Here is a 24,503-nt window from a genome sequence, read left to right on the forward strand (position 1 = left end):
ACAACAAAAATGCTTATAGAAGTATTTAATTAGCTAAGATGGGAAAATATTCTACTTAATGTTTTTTTTCCTTTATGTACCCATTTGCACAACTATAAAGCTATAGTTCAATAAATGATGTTTTAGAAAATAGTCCCACCATGTTTCATTTCCACTGGCAAATTTATGTGGCTGCATGGCAAAACTGGATTGAGTGATCCAGATTAAAAAGTAAATGAATTTTTTGCTCTTTCTTTTTAAGCCAGCTTTGTTCCCCAGCTACTTTGTTGGCACAAACAATTCTACCAGCATGAAAGCAAGGATTAGTGAGGACACAACAAAATACAAAAGTGCATTTTCTGGTGTCCCTGGCCATGGAAGGGGTTTGGAGCTTGGCAATCTTTTAATGTCCCTTCCAACCCAAACCGTTCTGTGATTCTGCTTAAGTGTGCTCAAGTAATATTCTAAACCAGAAGACTAAAACCAGCAAATAGTATATTTAAAGTAAAATATAAAGTAGGATAAAAAATAAAGTTGCTTTATTTGATCAAAGCATAAGTTTAATGGATTTCCACAGCCACCCTCAGCAAATCAATCTAGATTACTAACCAGAAGAATAACTCAATATTGGACTTAATAAAGCAGAAATAGTTAATCTTAAAAAGTTAAAAATAAAAATTTGAAAATATTGATTTTTTAAAAATGCTGATATTACGTGTTGAGAGTGAGTCTGAACTCTATTAATAAGAAAAGAAGACAGTTTATTGATTTTTATAGGTCCCCACTATGATCAATAAAGTGATGAATTTATGCTAGAAAGACTAATTTTTTAGGAAGAAAGTATGCTGTCAAAAATATATCTTGTTATTTTTAAAGGTTTTTTTTTTTTTGCAGTGACTACATTAAATATTTTTTAAATAACTGCAAGCAGGTTACCAAGAAGATGGGATGAAACAAATGTCTCTTACTGTAAATATTTGTAAAGTCAAAGTCTAAACTCAGTTAAAATGAATACTGTTACAATTTGGATATTGAGGCTCACATTACTATAATCTCTTCCTGTCATAAGTAACAGGTAGATGTTCTATATCCAGTCAGTTATATATCCTCTATGTTTGGTACCTTCCAGTATAGAGTTTTCAAGATGAAAGTTGAGTTTTCTGCTTGAAAAAGTTCTTTTAGTTAAACAATAAGAAAAAAATAGTTTTTGACACAGTGAGCTTAATGCAAGTTCTATTTTGTTTTGAAAACAAAGAAAATGAAATATTCATGCAAATACTTTCCTAAATAGTGTTGGTTGTTTTACAAAATATATTTAATGAACATATATTTAATGAATATTTAGAATAATATTGCCAAAATTGATTCACAGCATGAAGAGAAAAAAAATAAGGGTTTTTGGGCCAAGCCTAAACATCACCACACTGAAGCAGTGGCAAACTAAAATCATTACTGGTGTCACAGAGTTAAGATCAGATGGATTTAAAGACCTTTGTTTTTAACTCTGTGCAGCATCTGCTCCTGTTTTTTTCTCACTAAAGCTGTATGAGTATGCTGAAACATCTACAAATTCATAGGAAGTGACAGATATTTAAGTTTTTTGATGATACCTCAGCTGTGGTCTATAAATGTCTGCTCTTTTTCTGCATAATAACAGATTTTGCTTAGGATCTGGTACAGGAATTTATTGTGGGTTGAACTAATTTAAATGTAATAGTGAAATGAAACCTGTACAATTTGTCCCATATGAGAAAGCTTGATCCCAGTCTATCTGAAAACCTTGCCATGGGCTGAAATCCAAAGTGTTACCTAAATTTGGGAGCTAGGAGCTGAGGCAGTAAAGGTGTGTACATGCTGTGTTAAATATTTTAAGATATGGCTGCTTCAAATAAGCAATTATAAATGAACTACATTTAATGTTTTTAAAAATTTGTTTTATTTTTATAAGAAACATTAGAAATATAAAAACAAAATACCTACCCTTCTTAGGCATTAGGATTTACAACAGTTGTAGAAGTGGTGATTTGTGTTGTAACAATTGAGCTGTTAGCTCTCATTTATATTGCATTTATGCCAAACAATTCAATACGACCTTAAAGGAAATCAATAACCTTTCCTTTTTGTGTGTTAAGCATTTCAGCTTTCAAGGATTTCTGCATATTTTCATGAGGTTCAGTAGAACTATTAATGTTAGGCCCATAGTAATAAAAAGTTTACATACTTAGGCTGCTAATCTGTGAGGTTAAGTTTAGATTATTTGTTTTCTATTCTGTTGTGATGAATACTCTTACATGCTGCAGCAGAGTGAATAACAGTTATAATATTCTAGGGGAGATTTTTCAAGATTTCAAACAACAGCTCTGAAATAGAAATATGTCAGTGAAATTCTGCATGTGAATGGATGCTTCCTTCTTATGTTATTTCCTCTATTCAGTGATTTCAAATAGTTACCATATCTATCCAGAGCAAAATAGACATCTTGGGGAGAAGAAAGTCTTATGAATCTTGCTTTGTCTTTTAATCAGGTGGAATACCACCCATGAGATGGATAGTGAATTTCGACCAAGATCTTCTGGATGGTCTGGTATTGGCAGCACAGATGGCAGGTTATTGTCCATTTTTGGTAAGAAGGTTTTTTAATATTGTGCAAGTTTTATGCAGTTCATTAGTGTCAGTGTGTTTGTTTTTGCAAGGCTGAGGAGGGCCTTGAAGGCTGGCACTGGGGTGTGGCTGCGGTGGGAGCTGCAGCTGGAGCTCTGCCTGCTGGGAGCCTGAGGAGAGAGGCCTGGCACTGACCCTTTGCACAACAAAAGTCTGGGCACCTGGGACACGGCAGGAGCTGGGGATCCAGCAGGGACACCCCAGACTTGGACACACTCAGGCTGAGGTGTGGAAAAGCCCAGGGTTTCCTTGGTGCAGGATCCCTCCTTAGAGGCACCAGCTCAAGGTGTTCTGTTTTTGCACTCAGATTAAATAATTTTAAGGATCCAGATGTCTGAGACTCTGCTGTGGGAATTCTGGGGTCGAGACAGTAAGGAAACCCTGTCTGAGAGTGTCAGGGTGGGAGTCAAGCAGGGCATCCATCACTCGCTGCAGCCTCCCACTGCAAGGGCCCTTCAGTCCCAGCTCAGGCTCAGGTGGCTGCCAGTGGCTCATGGGTGCTTGGACAGGGAACTTCCCCTAACAGCAACTCTTGGCCTATGGGATCTTTAAAAAGAAAAAAAAAAAAAAACCCACCCCAGCATTTAGCAAGTCATGGGGGATTATTTCAGTATCAGTTTTTTGGTTTTTTTTTGGGTTTTTTTGTTTTTTTTTTTAGTGGGTTTATTCTTAACAGGAAATTTCAGTTCAAAATTTAGATCTTTTTGATTGTTGAATGAGCAAAAATACAAAATCAGTAATTTTTCCTAGTAGAAGGATGAGCTTGATTTCTCTGTCTTGTCTAGATTCCCACTCACTTCATAAAGATGTATACTAATCCAGGAACTCATGAACAGTTTCTGCACAATGCCTTGATACTTGTCAAGGCTCTGCATACTATCAATATGGATCTGGACATAAAGGTGGGTGATTTTATAGTAGCGCCTCTTTTATATATATATATTTTTTTTTTTTTTTTAATTTTGTTTTTTGTATAGTAGTGTTGGACATCCAATTAAGGTGAGATTGTAGTGAAGCAGTTTTGTTTCAGGATGGAAACCAAAATACTGCTTCATATTAATAGACTTAATTAGAAGTAATTTCCATAATTCCTCGCTTTGTAGAATCACGCATGCACAACTATCTGAACACAAATTAATTCAGTTCAGATTTTAGCATCCTAAATCACACAGTGAAAACTCAAATGGAATTCATTATTACTATTGGAAGGCAATTTAGAAAAATATGTTTAAGAACAAACATCATGCACTTAACCATAAAAATAAATGGTGAAAAAAATTATATGAATGTCTAGTGACAGTGGCATGCCTCTAACCATGAAGGCCCATGAGAGTTCTGTCCCAGGTTTGGTGCATGCAGAATTTATTTATCCCCAGCTTTGGATGCTGGTGAGAGTAGCACTCACTTGAAACCAGCAGCTTCTGTTGACCTGTTTTGGGGGAGGAATACAATGTTGATAATTGTTGATAATTTCTTCCATCGTGGATGTGCTTGGGATCTCTTTTATATGTTTAGTAAACATGCTTTGCATCTCCATAGCTCCAAATTTTCTATATATGGTGACCTTACATAGGTTAGATATCGTTCCTTTGTTCTTTTTGTTGTCCCCAAACCCAGTTTTCTCCTGCTCCAGGTCTGCATTTCTTTAACTGTCCCTTTATGAGTTATTTACATCTCTGGGAGCATATTGGGCTGGCTGGAAGAGCAGAAGGTGCAGTAGAATAGACAAAGTATTTGAAATCTTAAGAGGAAACTTCCCAAAGGAATTAATGGCATTAGGAATCAGAGGTAGAGCTTATTTGTGTGAAAAAAAGTAGTATAAAATGATGCTCAATTACAACCTTTTTTCCCCTTTCCATTTGGTTGTGTTATGATAACAGAGAAAAATTAACCCTGCTATTGCCATTTGTATCAGCTGCTGTCGTACTGTTTCCTGACACAGATCACTCTGTTAGAAATGACTTTGCTATAACAGGCTAAACAAGGAAAATTTACAGCTTCCCACACTTGTGACTGACAGGAAGCAAAAAAGTAATGGTGATATAACCCTCAAAACAAAGCATGCTGATATAACCCTCAAAACATCTTCTGCCTCAGCTTTTATTAAGAAAAACAGGCAGTTGCACATCAAGGCAAAGGCTTGATGTCAGTATGAAAAGGGTGTTGAACGCTTCAGATGTGGAAGCAGAATTCTAGGATATTCTCACTAATGTACCTGTTTTAAGAATAAATGGTCTACAATAAATGGGACAGTCCACTTCTGCGCAGACTAACAATTTCAACAAACATACACAGTCAGTCAGTACCAGAAAAAGGAACAGATCTTGGATCTTCAAAGTCTGAATTTTAGTTCAAAGGGTGCATTTTATACAGATTTATTGAAATTCACATATACTTTTCTAAGGCTACTGTAGAAACTTCCAAACTGTCTTGTTATACAGCAATAAAAAAGGGAAAATACATGAACCCTTTTGCTGAAATATTTTAATTTCAGAATTTTCTTATAATCTTGTCTGAAATTTAGCAGGTTAAAATGTTCCAATAGCATTGGCAAAGTTCTTGACTCAGGCATTCACTGCTTTTGAACTCTCAGGACATTTGTGTGAATTAACAGCACAAGCTGAGATGTGTTAAGTCTGGAAAAACTGGTCTTTTTAACCTAAAAATCTAAGAATCTGTAATAATAAAGAAGTTCAACTGTCTGCAAGTCTTCAGCTTTGGGTTTAAATGACACTTTTAATGGAGTTCAAGGCTTTGAAATCCTTTTAAAGATTAAGGTGTAGATTTAAGATGGAGTACTTAGGCAGGAAATAGTTTACACTTTCTGATCATGACTTACAATTCAACCCTAGAGTATTAGTGGTGGCTTTCTATGAGTTTTTAATTTGTGTTTGATATTTTTAAGTTTTAAAATACTTTGATTTGAAGAAGATTCAGCTGAAAGCCTAAAATAAATTATTAGAAGATAGGATGATGGATAGCAGCAACATGGAGGGAATGTGTGTGACAAAGAGATTAGGATAGAAGGTGCAGTGACTGGGAATAGTCAGTAAAGGAAATGTGTGTCAGACTTGATTATTTATTATTATTAATTTATTATTATTGCTATTGTTTGCTGCCACCTATTTTTAAAGCAAATAATATTTACTGACTTTGAATTTTCTGATGAATCTTATAAAGAAATGCTTTTTTTTTAAAATTTAGCTCATAGAGAAGTAGTTAAATGGCAAAAATGGAGTTTTATGAATTCATCACAGGATAGAATTGTATTTTCTGAGGGAATAAATTCTGATTTAAGTGGAAATGGGTTAAAAGAAGTAGGTGGCAGAAGAAATCTTCAACAGATAATCTACTCTGGCATCTTTTCTATCTTAAATGAAAATGCAGGAAGAGTAAAAAGTAGGGGTGTAAAACCACAGCAGAATTGAAAAAATGGTTAACATTTAATAGCCACTGAGATAAATGAATGGAAAATTCAGGATACTTTTCAGAATTCAGGTTTAAAGCTTTTGGCACAGAAAAAACTTTTTTACTTTGCATAGTGAATGCATCCTAAAGTTCGAATCTTCAACCAGTGGTGATGGAATTAAATAGAAGTATGAGATGAGATGAGATGTATGATTACATCAGTGCATACAGAGGATAGGAAATTAATCTTAAGAATTGCAAGGACAAACATTATCTAGGAAGCCATGGAGAGCTGCAGGGGAACTTGAGATCAGTGCCCAGTTATGCACTCACTCTCTTGGAAGGTAAGAGGAGCTGTGTGACAACTGCTGGGAGTAGCATGAGCTGCTTGGCTGGGCACAGGGCAGGAGAACTTTACATTGAAAATAAAAATTAACTCAGTTAAGATGATAAATATATCTATACATCTCTCTTGCAACACTAAAGACAGTCCAGAAGAGTAATTTTTTTTTTCTCTTTTTTCATACTCTGTGGCAAATAATTTTACCACTCTCCTCAGTGACTTACCCAATTGCTGAGGACTAAAGTTGTTGTGCAGCTTGCACTCAAACTGATTTCTGTAAATCAAATATTTAACCTGCAAGAATAATTTCTGCCTGTTATAAATTTACAAAAGTATAAAAGTATCTTCAATAGGAACAACTATATTGTTTTTATTTGGAAGGTGAAACTATCTTTGTAAACTCCTACTGTATGTAGGAGTATTTGGGATGATATTTTACATAAACTAAAAGATTTTATTATTTTTTAAGATAGCAAATACGTTTTTGCAGACAGTAAAGTTTCCATGCTTTTTCTGTTATGCTGCATTAAATAAATTAGCATTTGTTTCTGCTGAACCTTTGGGGAAAAAAGTTGAGCTTAATTTTTACCCTAGGTTTATCACCAGAGCATGTCAGTGGTTCTCATTAATTAGAGGTTTTTCTGTGCAGTGACAAGATTCATATCAGCCATGAGACTAATCCCATTATTATAGGTTAGATTAAAAATATTTGTATAATAAGAATTTACTTAAAATTTCTTTTTCTTCTTCCTATGTTTAGACTATACAGGCAAAATTTTAACTGAACATCTGCTTTTTTTTTTTTTTTTTTTTTTTGTTTTCAATATTAGGCCACTGATATCTGTGATCCAAATCCTGTCATGATGCTTATTTTGTGTGTCCACATGTATGACATTCTCCCTCACTACTTACCCAAGAACACTATAGAATTTTCAGGTGCTCTCCATGCAACTATTGTGAAGCAGGTATTGGTACCATTGAATTGAGATTCATAGTAATGCAAGGTTAGAACACCATGTGTATGTATGTGTTTATGTTATGTATAAGCTACAGCAAAGAGTTAATAGGTTTCATGTCATTTGGCTAATAAATGTAGAAGATGAAAGTGTGCATTTTCTATTTTTATTCTCTTCAGTATTGGGATTTCACTTCTTTTTTTTCCCTATGCTTGAAAGCGCGTGAAAAAATCTACAAATTTGACAAATCTGAGATCAAAGAGATTCACAGGCATAGGAGTGCAGTGTACACTGTACTCTCTAAAATGAAGTTTGGATAGTCCATGGGAAATCTACACTCCTTTGGAAGGAAAATTATCTACCCAGTTATTTGAAGTACTTTTTTATTTTGTGATACCTTTAGTTTGTATTTTGGAACTTACCTGCAGAACACACCTTTTACAGTCTAAAAATGAGTAAAAATAGGCTGATCTTGTTGCTTTTGTTGTGGTAGGTGTGCCTGAAGAACCCAAGCAATTACAATTTGGCCTACAACGTTTTTCTTGTGGGAAGAGATGCTCATGATTTCTCTTTACCTAAAGGAAACACTGTTGCTATTCCTGCTGGGTAAGTAATGAAATGTTTGTCTTATTATTGGTAGCATTACAGAAATAGAAAGTTGCTAATTTAGGAGTGGTGGAACACTAGAAATGTGTTTAACTAGAAGCAGGGCAAAAATAGCTGGTGTAAGGGTCAGGTTTTTCTTCTTAACCTGGAGCAAATCTAGAGTAATATTTCAGTGGGACTCTTTCAGTTGGGCTCAGTAGAGCTTTAAGAGCAATATATAAGCCTTCAGATCATTACAAGAGTCATCTGTCTCCAATATTTATTTTTTTTCCTATGTATCAAAACTTCATTCACATTTTGTATGTCAATGCCTTGCAGTAGCATGAGCAGATAGATTTCTTTTCTTCTGAAGCTGCAGATTTTGGCTTTTAATTAAACATGACTGGGAATTACAGAGACCATGACACAGGTTTGAGTTGTTTTACACTGCATCTTTTTGCCACCATCCTTCCTCCCCACCAAGATGGAGGTGATGTAGTTACTTGTTCATCTTACATGTCTGAGAGACATCCAGGGATTTGAGATATTTAATTTTGGGAAAGCATTAGGTTATAATTTCTGCTAGCAGAAATACTCATGGTATATCACCATCTCATTTCACTAAGTGTTTTTTTCACTAAGTACATTTTGCTCTTTCTCTGCTATGCAGCTTTATGAATCAATACAGGAATTTCATAAATCCCTGTTTAACTAGTGAAGACAAGAGGGAAGTAATGGTGACTCTGGCTGTCAGTTAACAGCTTTCAAGTTTATCTGCAAGATATCCATTTACAGATAAAATGGATTAGAGACTGTAAAAAGGAAAAATAAAGGTCAGGATTTGTATGAAGATAAACCATGAAGGAGAAGAAAAAATTCAAATATAGATGGTCAAATTCAAGAAGACTCAACATAAATACAGTGCTCTTTAAGGACCATCAATATGTCAGTATTAAATTACATGCCTATTATAAATATATGCAAAGGGAACCACAAATAATGCTGTTTTCAGCAAGCTGTGAGGCTGATTTGATTCCATTTTCTTTGCAATTACTTCAAATACAAGTTATCATATAAATATAATTCTTGAAAATACCATGTGTTTCTATGAAAGGTCAATACCATGGATGTTTTTCACTTCACCTTTAAAATTAAACACCCAGAACAAAACACAAAGCAAAATCAAGATAGAAAGGAATGTGCAAAACCTTGTTGTTGAGCTGCTTGGCATTATATATAGAAACAAATATTTGAAAAATTGCATAGAAATAAAAACCTGTGGAAATGCCAGTCATTCACAGTAACCTCTGCAGAGTTTATCATAATGTCATGATCATTAAATGAAAAATAGGTTCTTTGAAATTAATAGCTTTCTTAATACTCTGGTGCAAGTGTTTAAAAAACATCAAGAATTGATGAGACTATGGGAGTCTTGCAGGTTCTTTATGTTAGATCATCATGTTGTAGGTGGGTTTGGAAATTATAGTAATATGAATAACATTCTGAGTGTAGCTGAGTGTCTTACGTTGCATAGGGCATCATTAATTCTTGATCTGAGATTCCCACTCTCCAGGGCACTGCACTGTGCTGTGTAGACTTGCAGTTCACAACAGGAATAGCCTAAACCCCCAAGGTTATAGACAATTCCATGAGAGGAATTTTCCCTCATTTTACATTGACCACAACACTGATTAATAGAGATAAAAATGAAGCAACTTTGTGGTTTTGCCACAGAAGGCAACAGTTCAATCCAAATTCTCAGCTGTTGTGAGAGTCGGAGGGCAAAGATCAGGCAGAAAGTGCTGTACACTGCAGTTGCTCTGTGACCAGAGCAGACTTCTTAAGACCTTATCCTTAAAGTGGCTTTGGGAGTGTATGTCACAGGCACTTTATTCCTCTGGGTGCCTGCACCACAGCACCACAGCATTATTTTTTCAGAACATTTTGAATGGTGAGGTGACCCAGGAGCCTCAGACTCTGGGGGACTGGGCAACTCTTCAGTGTCATAAGTGGAATTGTCTGGGGACTCTGCAGTAGGAACTTGAAAGCTGTAAGAGCCATGTTTACAGAACTTCCAGGATTTCATCATCAATATTCAGAACTGACAATTGCAGATTTACTGCTTTTTTAAGACTAATCTCAAAATCAGAGAGACATTTTGAGAGCTTCAAAGTGAGAGCTTCAGGCACTGAAGTTTTCTTATTCTTGCTTCATTGAAGGACTGATGCAGATGAAGTCTGAATGTGTATCTAGTCTAAACTCTCATTCTGTGGGGTCTTCTCCAGTTTTCTCACTAGCTGTTGCTTGTACAAAAGAACTTTATTTTTTCTCCCTCTTAGTTACTCAGCTTTACTAATTATTCTGAAGGGTTTTTTAAACTAATTTCTTTCTCACTCTTCCTTGATAATTTGATTAAGACCAAATTACCTATCTGGATCTGTCCTGCAAAATGCATAACAGACTGGATGACTGCTTAACTCAGAAAAACCTATTCAGATAGAGGAGCATAAATTGGATCACCTGTTAACTTAGGGTGATGCTCTAAAGAAAGAGAACTTCCTTTGTGTGTGTGTGTGAAGAAAAATTAAGCTGTGTGCTGATGTAAAAAGTAACAAAGATTCAGTATTGTTCTTTATCTAGATAGTTCTGTTATTGAATGTTTTAAGATACTCTTAGGCAGAAGATTATACTACAGCAAAATATTTCAGAGGAAACAAATTGCTTTCTCTTCTAGGACCCTTCCCTTACAAAGACTCTGAAATGTGCTCCTGAAATTACATTTCTGAGTAATTTCTGAGCCCTGGTTTTGTGCTTTTTTTCCATAGGAAGCAAGGCTTTGTAAATGTGGAATTCACAATTCGTTTCCTGCACCCTGCTGAGGCAGTATTGCTACTGATCTCAAATAAAGTTGATGGAATAGAGGGTGCCACAATGACATTCTCTCTGAAAGCTGAAGTTAAGACTATTGAGCCTCTTGTAAGTTTATAAGTGTATGATTAATATTGTCACAAAAAATATTGTTATTATCTACATTATATCAAACAAAAGGGGACTGAGATAAGAATGAAAATGTGAGTAACCATCAGCATTCGCCTTTGACCTATGAATTTTCAGATTTCCAATGTTAGACTATTTACATGTAGCAAAAACCCCAGAAGAATATGTAAGATTCCTAAGGACATAAATCACATTTGGATCCTGAATAAACTGAAAAAATTTGCACTGATTGCTCTGAAAATAAATCTGGAGCCCTTTCAGACCTTTTCAGTTATTGGAAATTCTGTTGTGGGGGTGTTGATGTGCTTCAGCCTAGTGATTTCTGAAGTCATATGTAGAGGGACCACAAGGTTTTGTTAGATGTTTCTGTATTTATTTGTGCTTTTTAACCACAGAGACTCAGGTGTGTCCCAGTCAGGGCAGGTAGGCTTGTGTTTGTAATCCACATTCATCAAGCACATCTGGAAAGACTTCTGAACTTACATGGTGTTTTTGTAATCCTCTCATTTTTTAGCCCCCCTAAATGTGTTAGGGCAAGAGAAGGTTGGGGCAAGAGAAAAAATAGAGGACATGTCAAAATAAGAAGGAAGAAACAATGATAACTTGATTATTGGTCTTATGGTTTTTGTTCTCTTTTAGGGTATAATAAGATGCAGATCCCCATGTTATGAGCTGAAGAAATTTAACCTAAATGTCACTAATCCCTTCAAAACTGATGACATATTCAGGTAGACATGATATAAAGACAATTCTTTAATGATCATCCTGATTTATCCACTCTTTTCCATAATTTTCTTCTTCTTCTTAAAAGTGTAAAACCTGGAGGTTTAATGATAGGGATTTAAATGGTAGGGATTCCCAAAATTGTTGCAAGCACTATGAAGTGGAAGCTGTCATAATGAATAAAGAAGATAAATAAGCCTTAATTGAAATCTGTCTCAGTGTAAGCAGTAAAGCTGGAGCTTTAATCAAGCAGAGTTCATGAACCTTGCTTGTATTTTTGTGTTTGGCTGAGGTCCAGCAAAATTACAAAGAGAAACAAGCCTTGTTAATTAATAGCTGGTTGTTTTTTCCCAATCTGCTTTATTCTGCTGTTTAAGTTATTAGACATGCAAAAGAAAAAAATGCTTTTGCCTTGGGGCTTGCATCATTATCAGTTAGTCTAATTTTTAATTTGTATTCATCATAGCTGCAACAACTGCAGAGCTATAAATGTTGCTTTCCTTAGTACAAAGGAAATAGATTGTTGTACCCATTTAAAATCTATTTATATGATCAGACTCCATATTTTGTCTTTAGTCTTTAGAACTAAGCATTGGTTCATCTCAATCATTTATTTGGAAGAACCATCTTTCACAGCATTTTTAACTTGTTTTTTTATGCAACATGAATATCCATGTTGCAGAAGCTGCAAATTAAATTTTTCTTTCTTCCACAGAATAGAATTGGTGTATACAAGCAGTAGTAATGACAGCAACAACAATAACAATCCTGTAGCAGGATTGTTTCCACTGCTCCAAGCTTTGTGTGTAGGAATCCTATTAGTTTAATTAGCTTCTCTCTTTTATTTTTAAGTTTTTGAGGTGGTCAGTGAGGCTGAATTAGTTTTATGATTTGGATAACTCCCTTGGAAATTATCAATGAAGTGATGAAGTAATTTAATTTATGTAATTTAGTTTTATGTAATTCAAAAGCTACTTGACAATTACATTAAGTCATTATCAAATTGGGCAACATTTGAACCAGTAATCTAAAGTTAAAATTCTTTATATCAGGCTTACAGTGTTTTGAACACTCTAGTGTTTCATCAGGGGGTATATTATTTACTTGCAAGTAACACTAGGAAATGCTAGTTTGATACCAAGGGAGAAGATCTTTTACAGAAAAACTGGGGCTAAACAAAACCAAGTATTTTTAAAATATCTTTAATTGAAAAGAATAGGCTTCTTTATTGAGCCTGCATTTAGAAGTTAGAATAAATTGAGTTTCATTGTCATTCTGCAAGTTAAAAATGCAGTTATTATATGTGCTCATCATACTCCAGGGTAATTTTGCTGGAATCCACACATTTACTCCACCCTGAGAAAGTGTATCAAGCCATGCAAGTAAAGCAAGAACAAAAGTTAAGGTAAGATCCAGACAACAATTACTAACTATGGCATAAGTTTCTATTAATGTTACCTGTTTGTGCATGCTGTGTGCTACCTGTTGTAAAGAATTACAGTTTAGGACATGGAAATGTGGCAGAAGATGCCCAGGCAGTCCCTGAGCAGTGGGAGCCCCCCTGTCCACCTCTGCCTGGGTTTCATGCTGAGCCTGATGTTCTGTGATGTCCCTTTGGCCACTCCAGCTCAGCCACCCTGGCCATGCTCCCTCACAGGTTCTTGTGACTCTGCTCCCTGGCAGAGCATGGGGAGCTGGAAATTTCTTGACTTACAGCAAGCATGGCTCAGCAGCAACTAAAATATCAGAATGTTATCAACATTATTCTCATCCTATTCTAAAATAGAGCACTGTGCCAGGTACTAGGAAAAAAGAATGAATTCTAGCCAGCTGAAATCAGGACAGTACTGCAAAAAATTAGAAACAGATTAAAAAAATATCTTCAGTAATTCAATAATCCTTTATTTAATAATTTAAAATATTTTCCATAGCTGGGTGTAATTTTTAAAGCTATTGTAAATATTCAAAATCCTGAAACACTTATTCAAGGATTATTTGGAAATATGAACTACTACCTTGTCAATACTCTAGGTTGAATTGTAATTATAGGAATGTTCCATAGTCATGTCATGAAATGCAGACTATTTCTCAAATTCCTTTTTAAAAAAACTACAAAAAAAAAGGAAAAATTTTAAAAGCAGAAAAATAATGAGCATTTTATTATTAAGAAAAATATACACATATTTTAAGTGGAAATAGTTTTCTAAAGTGTAGTTTATACTTAAAAAGTGTATAATAACTGTTGATATAGAAAAGGATTTTTAAATCATCTTGCATATTTCAGCTTAATTTATCCCCAGACAATCAGTTTAAATAGTGTAATTTTCATCACACATCCAGATCTCATTCTTACAGAAATTGATTTCAGGGCATCTTAGGTCTTTAGAAATTTCCAGTACTAATTTGCTCTATGTTTAGATGTTTCTGTCATCTATGATAACAGAAGCCATTTAAATGCCTCCTTTCAGAAGATCTTTTCCTTGAATGGAACAAACTTCTGAAATTTGTGTTAAAAAAGTAGTGTGTGTCCATTTCATGACTGATCAGTAAGGAGATTTTGCCCTCAATCTTTTTTTATTCTTTTGGTAAATCCAGAAAATGCTGTGTACAAATTAAGGCAAATTTCTCTAAGGGCTCTGTCAGTGTAAAACTGCCATGGAGTCAGTGCTTGCCCTTTGGGTATTTGTGTCTGTGACACTCATGTCAGGACCAAGGCATGCACGTGACGACTTCATCATCCCAGCACGACCAGCTGAGCTCAGAGCTCCCTCTGCATCCTCATCCTGTGCCTCCAGATATGGCAGATCCACTTTAAACCTCCCTGTAGGAAGCTTTGCCTGGCAGGTGACCCTTTTGCCTCCCAGCTCCCCCCTCTGGCAGTGTCACAGGCACCCAAAACGGTTTCATTCAGGCTGGAGAGGAGACCAGCCCTTCTGTCATTGTGGCACGGGTCTGTCACAGTGGGACTGGAACAGTCCCAGTCTGGAGCTGGAGCCTGAGGAATTGCTATGTCCTTGCTGGGACACAGCACTAAGCCCAAAGCTCTAACAGTAGCCCATGTCCTTCAGTATTGCAGGCAAGACTTTATTCATGCAGAACTGCATGGTGTTTGGTGACAAGCACAGTGCCTTTTTTTTTTTTAAATCCAGTTGACATAGTTTTAAGTACACTGGGACAAGATTTCTCAAGTTATCCACTTTGTGCTTTTCCAAGCCCTTGACACTTCAATTATTATCTTTGGTGTGCATCTGTGTGCCAGCATGGTCTGCTCCCTGTGGGAGAAGGAAAACCAGGTGGAGAGAAGCACACCACATGGCCCAGAAATTCTGTGTAATGTAAAACTACTCAGAGCTTTCAAGCATGTTGGTATTTTTAAAATTATGTCCATTAGGAAAAAAAGTATGAAATGACTGTAAAAGTTCAAGGTTACATTTAATAGCTAACTTATCCTTCATAAATTTCCTACTGTAAAACTAGAAAGTGGTAAAGATAGAACAGTGTTTCACTAATAGTCCTATTCTAAGACCATGACTAAGCAGATTATCCTATGCAGTAGTGTCCAGAAGGCTGGATCTTGATCTGTGCAAAAGCACAGATTGATTTGCAAAACAAGCTGTGAATTTTGATAAATATTTTTACATTAAAAAATGCATTCTAAACCAGAAAAGAAGGAAAAAATTAACGAATGAATTTCAAATCAAGCCCTGCATTGTGTATAGCTTCTTACTGTTAAATTAATTACTCCTTTTTTTTAAACTGGAGATAATGTCAGGAATTCCAAACAATTTCAATTTTCTGAATTTTATTCTTACACTTTTTGTTCTAAGCTGTTCCATGTGCTAAGGAAAGAATTACGTTATGCAGAATACCTGTATTTACTCACTGGAAGAATAAAGAAAAAATTAGGATCTAAAAATGGTGTCTCTTTGTAATTTGAGGTACAGCATTAATATGTGTTGTTTCAGGAAATACAGTTTACAAATATGTTATCAGGAGTCATTACAATTCTGGGTAATATTTGATATCAAAGAAATCCAGCTACTCTAAACCTTAGTGACTATTTTGGGCAGCATCTGTTTTAGTTTCTATCCTGCCCTTTGTTCTGAGATCACAAACTGTTCCACAGTGGAAACTGGTGAGTATCTTAGATGTGAATTTTGTATTCAAATGTTTCAGTATTTTCAATGCATTTCTAAGCAGTTTGTTGTATCTCTTCTCTCTAATAAGATCTTTGCTTGCTAAACATCTGAAAGTTCATTGATTAAGATGCTGCTCTATGAATTTAAGATTTCCTTATGGTGTCTGGCACTTTTTCCCCCTCCTTGGTAATATGTAGAATCTGGAGCTATAAGCTGGTAAATTTTTCTCCAAATACTTATAGGAAAGTAATTTTTTTTTCCTGAGCATTTGTTGGATGGAAAACAAAGTTATTGGCTTGTTTGGAGCCTGGAATGAAGAGTAAAGGCACACCATGACCATGGATAGCTCATATGCCATAGTGATGTATGCACACTCTCTGTGTTGACTGCAGAGATGATTTTCCTTTTGATCTGGGTTTTTGGCACACCTGATAACATGGCAAGCCCAGTGTAGTATTGTCTTGGAACTGGTATCTGCCAACTCAGGTAGCAAATACTAGACTCTTACTGGTGCATAAGTATGGAAGTAGGTTGGAATTAGATCATCTTTAAGGCCTCTTCCTATCCAGGCTGTGATTTTAATCTGAACTGGTTAGAATAACTACAGCAGGAATGAATTGGAAGTATTCACACCTCAACCAGGCAACTGAAAGGTGCCCTCATTAACCCATCATCACCTGTAACATAATCATGATCTTTTTGTTCATTTAATAGACAGTAAAATTGTCTTACTCTGTCAGCAAAAACCCCCAGACCAAATGAGGGGCAGTTGGAGAAGTTGCTTTGTCTTTCTCTCTTTCTTATAAGGTGCTCTTGCTTAACCCCCACCCCAGTCCCCAGCTCCCTCTGCCCTGGCCTTAAATATTGAAAGACCACAGAGAAGTCTTTCTGGAGCCTTATCCCCTCCAGGATGTCTTCATGGGAGAAGTGTTCCAGCCCTCTGACCTCTTCTCTGGCCCTCCTCTAGCAGCTTCTATCTTTCTAGTGCTGGGCACCCCAGAGGTGGAGGCAGCTCTGCAGGTGGGGTGTCACCAGAGCAGAGCAGAGGGGCAGAATCCCCTCCCTGCCCTGCTGCCCACGGGGCTCTGGATGCAGCCCAGGACACGTTTGGCTCTCTGGGCTGTGAGTGGACATGGCCAGCTCATCTGTAATCTTTCATTTACCAATATGCCCAAATCCTCCTCCACAGGGCTGCTTTTGAGCCGTTCATTCCACATTCTCTGCTGATCCCAGGGATTTGCCTGACTCAGGTGCAGTGAACAGGCTGTGTAGACTTATTTTATGGCAGCTTTAAGCTCTTCTCCCTAATCCTTTTCCTTATTTCTCTGTGTATTGAAAGAGGATGTATTGAACCAGACTTTGAACATACCCAAGCTTCTTATACCTTCTGAACGTTATTCCTTTCAGTTTTATTATTGAGCAAGATGCTATTTCTTTTTGTTATGGAAGAATGAGACACAATGTTCATGTCTTCCACAACACAGGTTTGTTTTCTTTTCCCATCACTTACCTGCAAGTGCTTTGTTCACTGAAGTAAGAAAAAAAATTGATATTGAGAGAAGTTCAATACCGTGTTAAATCAGTCTAATGAGTTTCTCAGTTGTTCAGATTTGAAAATAGGACTTACTCAATGTATAATTCTCCCCAGTGAAAAAATGTAATGTATTTTGTTTACTATTATTATTTTTTCATACAGCTGTTGAGCTATTTGTTACTTTTACAGTGATTCTTCTACTGTAGTCTCTGTTTTTGCAAGCATGACTTGGCATTCTCATTCAAAGATAAAACATTGAGAGAAATGATGTTTTCTATAAAGTTATTATTTTTTTTAATGTGAGATACTTATTTGTGAAGTACAGTAAAAATAGTATGTTGTATGCATTTACTCAGAGATCATTTTCCTTTCTGAAAAATGGTCTTTAAGTATAGGTATTAAAACAAATCTCCAGGGTAACATATTCTGAGAGTTTTGCACGTCCATTTGTTTAAGGTTGTGATTTTTTCCTAGCCCAGAAAGATTAACTATTTATTTTAAGAGACACCAAACATCAAACATTGTATGTAGTAATGGTTTGCTGTATGCGGGTTCATCAAATTTTATGTATGGATAATTTAAAATCAGAATTTTGAGCTGAAACTCACAGTATTTTTTGATACATTACAGTATTCTTTTCAGCATCTTTGAGCTCTGTGCATGTCATAAATTATGCAAAATTCTCCTTCCATAAGTGTAACTGCACATTAACAATGGTTGTGTTGTTGTTATACTTGTGAAGAATAGAAAACTACATAGAGTCACATTAAGAAAATATGGTGGTCAGGAGCACAGTTTGCTTTGGGAGCATGGAGGTTCAAAAGATATTTTTTTTGAAGCTGGTTTTTTTTTGAGTGTGTCTGTTCTTTTTAAATACACTTGAAAAGCAATATTGTAATGAGCAGAGTCCAGGTGATTAGGTAAAGATTTATCCCTTTCTCCTTTCTTAGATAAAGCCTTAATTACATTAGGTTTCTTTTGAATGATTAACTGCAACGTTAGTTAATATAGGCCATTCCTGTAGCCACCTCAAGTGGATGGAGTGATTTTTAATATTATTGGTTGGGAAATGGTTCCAAAATGTAGTGGTCTATTTTGGTGGGGTTTTTTTGTGTTGATAACATTTGCTTTTCTGATGTTTATTCAAAAAAAGGGGAACTAAGCTATCTATTGGTAATAAAAATGTCCAGCTTTAGAATATTGTTTTAATTTTTTTTCCTTTTAGTTCTGAAAATAGCATATTAAATTCAACAAATAGTGCACTGCCTGATGTTTCAAAGAAAGAGACTTACTGTAAGTACCTATGCAATACCTCATGTCTTACTGCTGTAGAAATTAGGTTATCTACTGAAGCAAGATTTTGACATCTAAGTGTGTTCAATAAATATGATTTATGGATATGCTCAGTAACTATTATTTTTAGTTTTCATAAAATTGTGGCCTCCAATTCTGTCACAGTCAAAAATTCAGCCTGGAGAAGAGAAGGATCCAGGGTGATCTTATTGTGGCTTTCTATAGAGCTGGAGAGGGACTTTTTACAAGGGAATGTAGGGATAGAACAAGAGGTGCTGTCTTTAAACTGAAGGAAGGCAGGTTTAGATTGGATATGAGGAAGAAATTCTTACTGTGAGGGTGATGAGGCACTGAGGCAGGTTACTCAGAGAAGCTGTTGGTGTCCCATCCCTGTTCTGTCTCTTTGGCCAGAGAGACAGAACAGGGATGTTCTGTTTTCTTGTGTGATCTCACTCATTTCTGCTGTTTTCACTTTGACATATATTCTCAGGCCTGCTGTCCTGCCTAGAAAGCCAGCCAGCAAAACTTGAGGGTCAGTGTCAAAATGTGCTTAGCAATGAAGAACACACAGTGAGAAAGTCAGAGCTTGCCAGATTCAACCCTAAGATTCTTTCCCAGCCTAATGCTTTTGTGAAAGCAGCAAAAAAAAGCCAGTGTTGCTAGTATTTAGGTTTTGCCTATTCTAGAATATGTCAGACGTAGTTGCTGCTCTGAGAGTGAGATTCTTTGTTCAAATAGCAGTAAATTATTCTTTTCCTTCTGATGTGTGTAGACTTTTTCTTAGAGGCTGTACCTCCTTAAGGAGTTTTTAATGGTGAGAACTGTCTATTTTCCCCAGTTTTGTTTCAGTTCTCAGAGTAAGAACACAGGTAATTAGCAAAATATTTTTAAATAATACAGGATGCAATATTTCAGCACATCCCATCTACATAACTGTAACTGTCAATACTGATTATTGATTACAGGTGTGCCTTAAATTATTGCTACAGGAGGCTGTATACAGTATCTAATTTTTTTAAACTCATGCAATTACTTTATTTTACAGCCTGTGCTGTTATACCTAAACATCCACTTCAATTTATTTTAACAGCGGATCAATCTGGCCTCCTGCATGAGTTCTTCAGTCCAATGGAAAACCTGTTCTTGGTAGGGAAAGGTTCTGCAGCCTTAGAAATTCACTTTCTTCCCTTTTATCAGGAAAGGCGTTACTGCACTGTCATTCTGATTAATGAAAAGGTAAGAATAAAGTGTGTGTTCTATGTTTGTCATGTAAGGTAAGAATCAGGACTTTTGCCAGTTGTGCATGAATAGGGTAAATGGGAGCAGTGCTGTGAAAAGGGACTTGGGGGTCCTGATGAAGAGCAACAGTTTACTGTCCTTTTACACATAATTAGAATTTTATGAAATGCTGCAGGCAACTTTTCACTTTAAAATCACTAAGTAATAAAAAGTAATACTGCAGGGAATGTTACTTTGGGGGCTTTTCTAGGCATCTGAGCTTCAGAAAAGAAAAGAAAAGAAATTTAAATAATTTGCCTTGACGTGGGTGCAAGAACAATGCACAGGCAGGGAATGGATAAAGACTTTACTGTTCTGTACTTCTCCATGTATTCATCCCTGTATTTAGGGTATGCTGTCAAAGTAGAATAATAATTTTCCGTGCTGTCTCTTTTTAAATTTTTCTCTCAATCAGAGTTCCATTCAGAAAAGACTGTACATGAATAGTGACTCCACAGCCTTTCAGTCTCTCTTGACTCATTTAGCCTGGGTTTTGCCCTATATACTTAATTGAAATTCAATCAAATCACCAAGGTCTGATTTTGATCATACTTCAGAATTTCAAACCTTGCAATCCAGCTTTTGGATGTTTTTGTAATCCTTTATCTCAGTGGTCACAATCCTACTTCTGTGTGTTTAGTCCATCTTTTCACCTCTTTAACCTGTCTGCGGTGTTTTGTCTCTGGCTGTCAATGTTTTTCACAACCCTGTTGTTTCTATAATCTTCTTTTATGTGTGGCTGATCTCAAGGCTTGGATTCTGCTTCTTACTTTCCTGACAATGCCTCTGTGTTTCAGCTTCCCCTCTGTCCAATTATGTGCCTCTGCCTTTCTCTCTGCCACGTTTTGATGATTTGTAACAATGCCTCTAAAACCAAATTACTTTTTCTCCTGCACATTCTCAGCTTTCATATTTTTACCTTCTATAGAACATGGAACTTCTCTTAGTGTTTGGTGTTTGTGTGTTTGATGGGATTTTTTATTGCTTAAACATGACTTTGGCTATGCCACATGGCCAGCTTGATGTTTTTATCTTGTTCTTAAAGGAAAATAAGACTGATACAATGATGTCCAAGTCTGTCTTTCTGACTCTGTCCAGTATTTGAAAATACTGGCTATTTTTTAAAGAAAACAAACTATATGACTGGACGTCTTAAACAGTGTATAGTTCTCTTGATTTTCTTGAAAATTAGCTGAGATAGAAGAGGGGTTTCTGTTCAACACATTGAAATAGTGAGTTCACACCTTATTGACAACAGGGAATCACCCACAGAGTCCCCATGTCAGACATTGGCAATCTTTGTGGATGGTTTGGTGGAAAATCAATCCAGTGCTCACAATCATTCAAGGAGAGAAATTATTAGGGAAGAAGTACACACCAACAGCTGTACATTCATAGAGGAATTTTAGGTCCATCAGTTTAATTCACTGAAATATCTGGATGCAGTCTCTAGACAAGGAAAAACCTGGCCTACTGCTCCATGGGAGTAAATCTGAGAGGAATCTCCTGTTACCTGTTATTATTTAATAGCCCTTAAATCTCAGCTATTGGCAATTTACCTGTTGTATCTTTATTAGAAGCACACAGAAGTTCACAACCTGGCTGAGAAGAGTAGGCTCATGCTGCGCAAGGAATAGAACCTGAAAGCTGAATAATATAGTGAAGAGAAAGGATATTTAGGCATGTTAAGGAAAGAGTGTTAATCTAAGAGATGTGGGCACAGCTGTGGGATGGTCATATTTCAGAGGGAAAGGGAAAAGTACATTTCTGACAGCCCCAGTGTTGCCTCCAGTGGTGATACAGAAGTAAATTTAGATACCTAGCTACTAGCCACTGTTCTTAACAAAGGTTTAGTTGACCTTTTCACAGCAGGAAGCATTAATGCCTCAGAGAAGCTGCTGTAAAGTCCTGTATGGTAACTTTTTCTGGATTGCCTGGTTCTTCCAGTTTAGCTGAGTAGGTGTGATGCATTTCAAGGCTCCTCAAAGTGCAAAATTTTTGATATGCAGAACCTCAGGTTAGAAAAATTAGTCCATCTACTTAATTGCATCATTTGTGAGGAATTGTATTAAATCTCCTAAGGAAAGATGAAACTGCAAGATACTGAACATGATTTTAGGGCTGTATAATAATGGCACAGGAAGAATTTGGCTTTCTTAAATATTTTGTATATGGCTGCAATATTTCAGTCATACCATTATCTAACTGACAAAGTGCAGCCAGCATGCTGTATGATGATCAAATGACTTTACACAATGAGGAGTCTTGCATCATTCAAATATGGACTTGTGCTATATATAAAACCTAATAAATAATTTAATTTAGCATTGCTGTGATTTCTTTCCTGCCTACCTTTCCTATCCTTTTTGACAAATAGATCAAAACAGGAATCAGAGTAGGTCTGCTCCTTCATTACAATCAATGAAGTATTGAGATTTAAATCACTGTACTTGAATCTGATTGGGAATACTATCCATGACTGCAGCAGCTATATATTTGTAATAACAGCAAGAGGATACACTGATTCAAGGCTTCTGGTCTCAAGGATGTTCCTTATTTTGAAATCTTTATGCTAACTTTCCTAAGGTTTGAAATGGCAGCACAAGCCATTTAGCACATTTCTCAAGGATTTGTTTCAGTAATTCATTGCTCTTTAAGAAAAATTGAAACAGAATTTTTTCAGTTTTTTAGCATAGATCTTTTCATAGCTGATATTAAATATTGTTAAACATAACCCTGCTGTTTTTAAAAAAAATATATATTTGTTTCCAGGAGGTAATTTAAATGTGAACAATGTGGAATTTTTGATGATAATAATTTATTAAATCATAGTTTAAGAGTGTCAATACAAACTTTTACAGCTAAGTAGTATAAAAGTAAATTGTTTATTGAAAGAACACTTTGCTATCTGTTGCTCTTACTGGCTTGCACAAGCAATGACAAAGTCCTAGTAGCCCTACATTCTTTTGAAACATCAGATAGCAATGGAATTGGATAGAAAGTTCAACAGCTCTTTTATTAGTTATTTTCATTAACAATAAACCCTGCACAGTGCTGATGCTGTCCTGTTTGCAGCTGATGAAAAATGGAAATGTAAATCACTAAAACCATAGGCATACAAACTAAACTCTCCAAATTCAGTGAAGTACCCATTCTGTTCCAAAGCATCAGGAAAAAAGCTCAGTTGAAAGAAAACAGGATTTGCATGCTGTGGAAATCAAAACCCCAGAATTCTTCAAAGCAAAGAGGAAATTGAGGAATTTTGTTCCTTCCTATAAGCATATTGATTTCAGCAAGGACGGGAGAAGTAGCTGATAGCGGAATGGCATCCCAGCAACCAGCGCCTTCCTAGAATCAGTTGTTTGTGCTGTGAGCTTGTTAAGGGCCCTTATGGAGCCAAATCACTGTGTCAAACAGGAATAATTCCTGTTTAAATTGGTTCCCAGGAGTGGCTGTTTGTGTGTGAGAATCCAATTTTGCTGGAGGTTTCTTTAATCCTTCTCAAGGAAGATTTGTGTGAGCTCTTGAATCAAGAAGGGGAGAAAATACCATCAAAGTTGAATAGCTTTCCTTCTGCTGGGTCAGAAATATAATTGCAGTGTTTTCAGCCTTAACATAAATATCTGATGAAACTACAAATGAAGGCAAAGGAAAAACCAGGGTTTTCTTATGCTATTGAGCAGTATTAAAAGGCAAACATTGTGTTGGTTGGCAGATGCACTAAATTATAGAAATAAATTATTTCCTTCATGTCTGGAACGAAGAATAAAAGAATACATGATTTTAGGGCAGAGTTTTACAGAATATGGTTTATGGAAATAAAGAGAGACTGAATGTGCATACTATATCAGTTGTTGCAGAGGCATTTAATTCTTTATCTTGCAATCAGTAGAAGCAAAAATTGTCTGAAAAAAATTTGTGGCAAACACAAAGAAATTATCAAAGCAATATATTCAGTATATATGTTAAATCTTCTGCCTAGTTCAGATGGGTGTATGGTACCAAGCTTAGATATCTTTTTAGTTTGGGGCATTCTGATTGTGGACTTAAATTTGGAGTACTTTCAGTGAGTTTACATCAAAAAATACTTTTCTGTCTTTCATTTGCACCTTATTTTTTTAGTCCATCTATAATTCAAACTGGTATTTCTCTGCTAACTAAATTGTCCTTTCCTCTATGAAAAATGACTGTCTTTCTTTGTTCTAGGTCATCTTTATGTTTACTTTCAAGCTTCTCTAAAGTTTCCATTTTTTAATGGAATAATTAAGATTTACTAACTTTATATATTTAAAGGAGAGTTTGTACATGACACTAACCTGCCTTGACTTCAATTTTTTTTTCTTTGCTTTCTGGAGAAATGTTTCTGGCTTAAAACTATTGTAAATATTTTTATTAAAAAAAATTCTGAATGGTGAAGAGCAATGAAGTTTGCTCATGAACATGTTTAATTATATGTAACTGTAGTAGATAGTTAGAATTCAATTTTTTCCTGTATTGATGTGTCAGGGTACCCTTATTCAGTTAAATTATATGAGGAATTAGAAAGTATTTTGCTTTTTAAAAATTTTTTACTTTTCAGATTTAATATTATCAATTAAAGTTACTTT

The 24,503-nt window shown here is 35.8% G+C and overlaps 1 protein-coding gene across 1 annotated transcript in view; it reads left to right on the forward strand.

Moving 5' to 3' along the window:
- Positions 1-24,503, forward strand: part of CFAP47 (cilia and flagella associated protein 47) — a gene marked incomplete at both ends in the record, with an annotated part of 261,624 nt that overhangs the window by 73,632 nt on the left and 163,489 nt on the right. The window contains 7 exons of the mRNA XM_084200984.1: positions 2,505-2,602; positions 3,426-3,542; positions 7,222-7,356; positions 7,841-7,953; positions 10,758-10,908; positions 11,569-11,657; positions 12,368-12,458. Coding sequence (XP_084057110.1) covers positions 2,505-2,602; positions 3,426-3,542; positions 7,222-7,356; positions 7,841-7,953; positions 10,758-10,908; positions 11,569-11,657; positions 12,368-12,458 — 794 coding nt within the window. The remainder of the gene's footprint in view (positions 1-2,504; positions 2,603-3,425; positions 3,543-7,221; positions 7,357-7,840; positions 7,954-10,757; positions 10,909-11,568; positions 11,658-12,367; positions 12,459-24,503) is intronic.

This window comes from Fringilla coelebs (genome assembly GCF_963513975.1).
Source record: "Fringilla coelebs genome assembly, chromosome: 2".
NCBI classification, from domain to species: domain Eukaryota; kingdom Metazoa; phylum Chordata; class Aves; order Passeriformes; family Fringillidae; genus Fringilla; species Fringilla coelebs.